Source organism: Anneissia japonica, unplaced genomic scaffold (assembly GCF_011630105.1).
Source record: "Anneissia japonica isolate Jap-2015-1 unplaced genomic scaffold, ASM1163010v1 scaffold1770_len632688_cov154, whole genome shotgun sequence".
Taxonomy (NCBI): Eukaryota; Metazoa; Echinodermata; class Crinoidea; order Comatulida; family Comatulidae; genus Anneissia; species Anneissia japonica.
In genome coordinates this window covers 8,664-10,444 of record NW_022692996.1, presented here as the reverse complement: position 1 = coordinate 10,444, position 1,781 = coordinate 8,664, and the positions used below count along the sequence as shown (strand labels likewise).

Below are 1,781 nucleotides of genomic sequence, written 5' to 3'. Positions count from 1 at the left end.
ACTGTAAAGCCGGTTTCTTTTTTGAAGAGTTCTTCGGCTTGCACCATTCGATCAGGCTGAGCAGAGTATATTGGGACTTCTGGGTAGAGGTTGGCTAAAAGAAAGGCGAACTGATATACATCACTGGTTAGCTTAGGCACTTCTTTGTTGGAGCTCATCCAACTAATTATAATCATATCAGTCCTTGTTGTGTTGCTTTCAATAACCTCTTTCAGTATTTTCCGTTTTTGTAGAAGTTTGAAATTTCGATGTCCCACGACCCGGATGGTGGTGCGTGATCCAACATCACGTTCAAAGCCTACAACAGGTGCAACGTTCATTCGTATTACGCACTGCTGTTGGTCAATTTCCCTTCCAGCGTTCGATTTAATGAGATGACCAGAACTTGCCACAATTGCACATTCTTTGCACGATAGACGTAGAGGCTAAATTTGACAGAAAATAAGTTTTCAATTACTGCACTGTTTCAATATATTATTGAAATCTAAAATGTTACATTCTTCTTTTTCCTTCCCGAAAATCTTCTCCAAACACTCATAAGCTACTGCCGTGCTTGAATATTATTCGCTAAATTTTTTCCCCTAGCTTGACCCATTTGCAAGCACTTCTCCCTAATAAAATAGACCCAAAAAAGTAATTCCCATTTTGCAAATTTAAAACATACCAATAGTTAATACATTGTCACGACTTGAAATGATAAAAGTATATTACATAACACATTTGTATATTTTTCCTTGAAACTCATTAATAATCCATGTACAACATGCACTGATAATACAATTTTTAATTGCCATGTGTTGTGTAAATCTTTTCCTTATATTTTGCCTGATAGGTCTGACTGTACTGTGGGTGATGCCCTTAAAGTGCTTGAACTTAAAATGCGTAAAATAAAAATAAGTTTAAACTTCGAATAATTTAAATATTAGATTAATGTTAGTTATTATTTTTGGTATCATATCTTGGTTTTGGCTTGATGTAATTATTAATGAGATGAGATAGATGCAGCAAAAATTAGGCATATTCTCTTTATAAACCACGAAATACTTGCAACAGGGCTGAGAGATTTCGTCTTCACAGCACGTCAACGTGCAAACTGGGGGTATTTAAGCATGGGCGGACGAGAATGGTCAGCGTGTGGCTCAAACTTCTGACCAAAGGTTCAGAACCTGAATGGGAATCGCTGTGCCGTATTTCCCACCCCTACCCAAAAATAATACTTGCTGTATGGCTAGTTGAATTGTAGCAGAAACTGGAAAAAAATTATATGTTTCACTTTTGTTTGTGCTTACCACAAGAGACTAAATGTTAGATGCATAATCATACATTTTTAATACTTTGCATACTAGTCCAGCAAACTTTGGTTGGTTGCATTTTTTTTTTGCTATATTTTTAAAAATTGGATATGATGTAGAGTAGACATAGATAAATTAAAAAAGTATGTGCAACATTTTTTTTTCATACGTAAGGGGGGGGGGGTTGCCAGCCGTTTCAAAATGGCCGCCATTTTTTCCTAAAATTGTCACTAATATTGTAAATTTATATCATTAAAATGCAGTATTCAATTGGAAATCCACTCATAACAATGACAGCAACAGTTAACTAAATATTGTACACATTTTTGAGCTATTTAAAATGGCTGCCATTTTCCATTACTTTAGCTTTTTAGCATACATATTAATATAATAATAACCGACCTGTACAAAAACTGTGATAGAGCTAGTTATATGCAATTGCCATATGCTGTTATTATCATTACCATAATATATATATATGATATATAT

At 34.5% G+C, this 1,781-nt stretch overlaps 1 protein-coding gene across 1 annotated transcript in view; it reads right to left on the bottom strand.

Annotated features, from left to right (window-relative positions):
* LOC117100597 (alpha-N-acetyl-neuraminyl-2,3-beta-galactosyl-1,3-N-acetyl-galactosaminide alpha-2,6-sialyltransferase-like) overlaps nucleotides 1-416 on the bottom strand; it is an 11,003-nt gene extending 10,587 nt beyond the window's left edge. Inside the window, exon 1 of the mRNA XM_033240382.1 lies at nucleotides 1-416. Within this exon, the coding sequence (XP_033096273.1) occupies nucleotides 1-320 (320 nt within the window). The 5' untranslated portion in view covers nucleotides 321-416.
* Nucleotides 417-1,781: the final 1,365 nt, after the last annotated feature.